Here is a 2,500-nt window from a genome sequence, read left to right as displayed (position 1 = left end):
GAGGGAGATCCCAGGGCATCAGGGACCCGGAGACCACACCAGAAGGTCGACTACTTTACGATTGACATCGAGACTCTTGCAAGATCGAGTGAGACTTCTTTGTCAAATGCTTGTAACACCATTTCCGATCTCTCCCTGGCTGTTGCTGGGGCATTGAGAACCACACACACAATGCAAAGAAAGTCCCTCTCTGCTCCCACGTCTCCTGTCTTGAAGAACGCCAGGAGGTCCACCTCAAGTGCAACTGGAGAGCTCAGGAAGACGAAGTCCACTCCAAGAATGGTTCCGAAACAGAAACAGAAGCGAGGACCTTTACGTCAAGTCTTGAGAAGGGCTTGTGACATTGTCAACTACGGAAAGGTAAGTCAAATGTAATTCAAAACAACCGTCTAAACTTCTTTTCAAATCAAATGTCCTTTAAGTCCAAACCACAGTGTAACATCGTTACCTTAACCTCAAAGTTTGTGCCAGTAGTAACACCAGAGGATATTCCCGAACAGGGAACCTAACGGGATATAATAGTTACCCCTGAAATGAACGCAACCGATCATAGAAAATGGTCCTCAAGTGTGTATAAAGCCAGGTACGTGAAGCTCAATCGGTAAAGTTGGTTCAATCCAGTTGTGCACTAGGCAACATCATGTAGAGGAGCGTAGGAAGTGAAGAAAGTGAATGATTATTTTATTTAGAAAGTTAGAAAAATATGTGTACGAATTTTCGAGTGATTTAGTGAGCAAGTGGTTCAGTTGTGTAAATATGACGACTTTTTTCGCGTGGAGTCGATACATAACGAAGTCGCTTTAGTGAAATTTCTCTCACGATGATCAGTTTGACTGTAGGATAATTATTCTAATTGAAGAAAACCAGGAGAAGTTTTATTTGCATTAGTATAGAATGATTTCAATATATATATATATATATATATATATATATATATATATGTATATATATATATGTATATATATATATATATATGTATATATATATATATATTAAAATCTTAAACTTACTCGATAACGGGACGAAAAAAGAGGAAAAATTAAATTGTATTGGAATTATTAATTAGAAATCCCGAAGAGGATGTATACACCATTTAATTTCTGTTTTAATAAAAAAGATAGAGGAAATGTATTTTGAATACAGGATGAAACATTTGGATGCATTAGAAACAAATGTCAAAGAATATAGTCCTGTGTGAAAAGTGGCATTTTAAAAATTTACACAAATCTTATAATTAAATATATATATATATATATATATATATATATGTATGTATATGTATATATATGTATATATACATATGTATATATATTGTGTGTGTATATACGTATATATGTACATATATGTATATGTGTATATATATGTATGTATGTAAATACACACACACAGACATACACACGCACACACACACACACCCACACACACACACACACCCACACACACACAGACACACACATATATAGATATAGAAATATATATATATATTCATATATAGATAGATATATATATGTATATATATATATATATATATATATATATAAATATATATGTATATATATATACATATGTGTGTATATATATATATGTATATACATTGTATGTATATACATTATATATATATATATACATATATAATATATATATATATATATATATATATATATATATATATATGTATATATACCCACATGTATATTTATGTATATATGTATGTCTATATATACGTGAGTGTATAGATATATGTATGAGTGTATATGTGTGTATATGTATATATATGCATATATATATATATACATATATATATATATATTGTAAGTGTGTGTGTGTATGTATGTGTGTGTGTGTGTGTGTGTGTGTGCATGCAGATATATACAATGTATATGTACATATATAATATGCGTATTATATATATATACATATATATATATATATATATATATATATGAAATGAATGAGAAGTATGGTAGGGGTTACTAGGCTGGATAGTGAGAAACGAGGAGGGGAGGAAGAGTGCAGGGTTGGATAGGGAGTTGGGAGATAGGGTTGGTGAAAGAGTATTGGGATGATTTGGACACATGGAAACAATGAGTGAAGAAAGATTAGTAAAAGACTTGTGGAAGGCAGAGATGGAATGAGTGAACATGAACGGGCGACCTAGGATGAGATGGATGGATGGTGTAAAAGGGGTATTAGGAAAGAGATGAGTGTCTGTTGAGGAAGGGAGTGAGAAGACAGAAGATAGGGGTGAGTGGAGAATGGTTGTGTATGGATGATGCTGTGATGGATGGAAGGGAATGGATGGGGGGTGAGGGAGTATGTGTGAATGATATTTTGACATAGCCCAAAGGGATTTCTCCCCGTCTTCTCTTTTTCTGCATGAGGGGTCGCCGGTTTAATGAAGCGGCCTTGCTGTGGATGTGCTGTGTCTTGCTACATTGCTTTTGACCCAGGGCAGTGGGCGAGATGCAGGGATGACCCGTCATCCAGGAGGAGCCAAGAT

At 34.3% G+C, this 2,500-nt stretch overlaps 1 protein-coding gene across 3 annotated transcripts in view; it reads left to right on the top strand.

The window, feature by feature from the left end:
* Window positions 1-2,500, top strand: part of Arms (Ankyrin repeat-rich membrane spanning) — a 661,393-nt gene that overhangs the window by 116,151 nt on the left and 542,742 nt on the right. The window contains exon 1 of one of the 3 annotated variants that reach the window (XM_076190418.1): window positions 1-360. This exon is cut by the window's left edge and continues 653 nt beyond it. The exons of the other annotated variants lie outside the window; for them this stretch is intronic. Within the exon in view, the coding sequence (XP_076046533.1) occupies window positions 1-360 (360 nt within the window). The remainder of the gene's footprint in view (window positions 361-2,500) is intronic. 3 annotated transcript variants of the gene reach the window in all.

The sequence above is a fragment of the Oratosquilla oratoria genome, chromosome 9 (assembly GCF_046742065.1).
Source record: "Oratosquilla oratoria isolate Oo_2021 chromosome 9, ASM4674206v1, whole genome shotgun sequence".
Lineage (NCBI taxonomy): Eukaryota > Metazoa > Arthropoda > Malacostraca > Stomatopoda > Squillidae > Oratosquilla > Oratosquilla oratoria.
The sequence above is the reverse complement of the archived record's forward strand: the minus strand, read 5'-3'. Positions and strand labels throughout refer to the sequence as shown.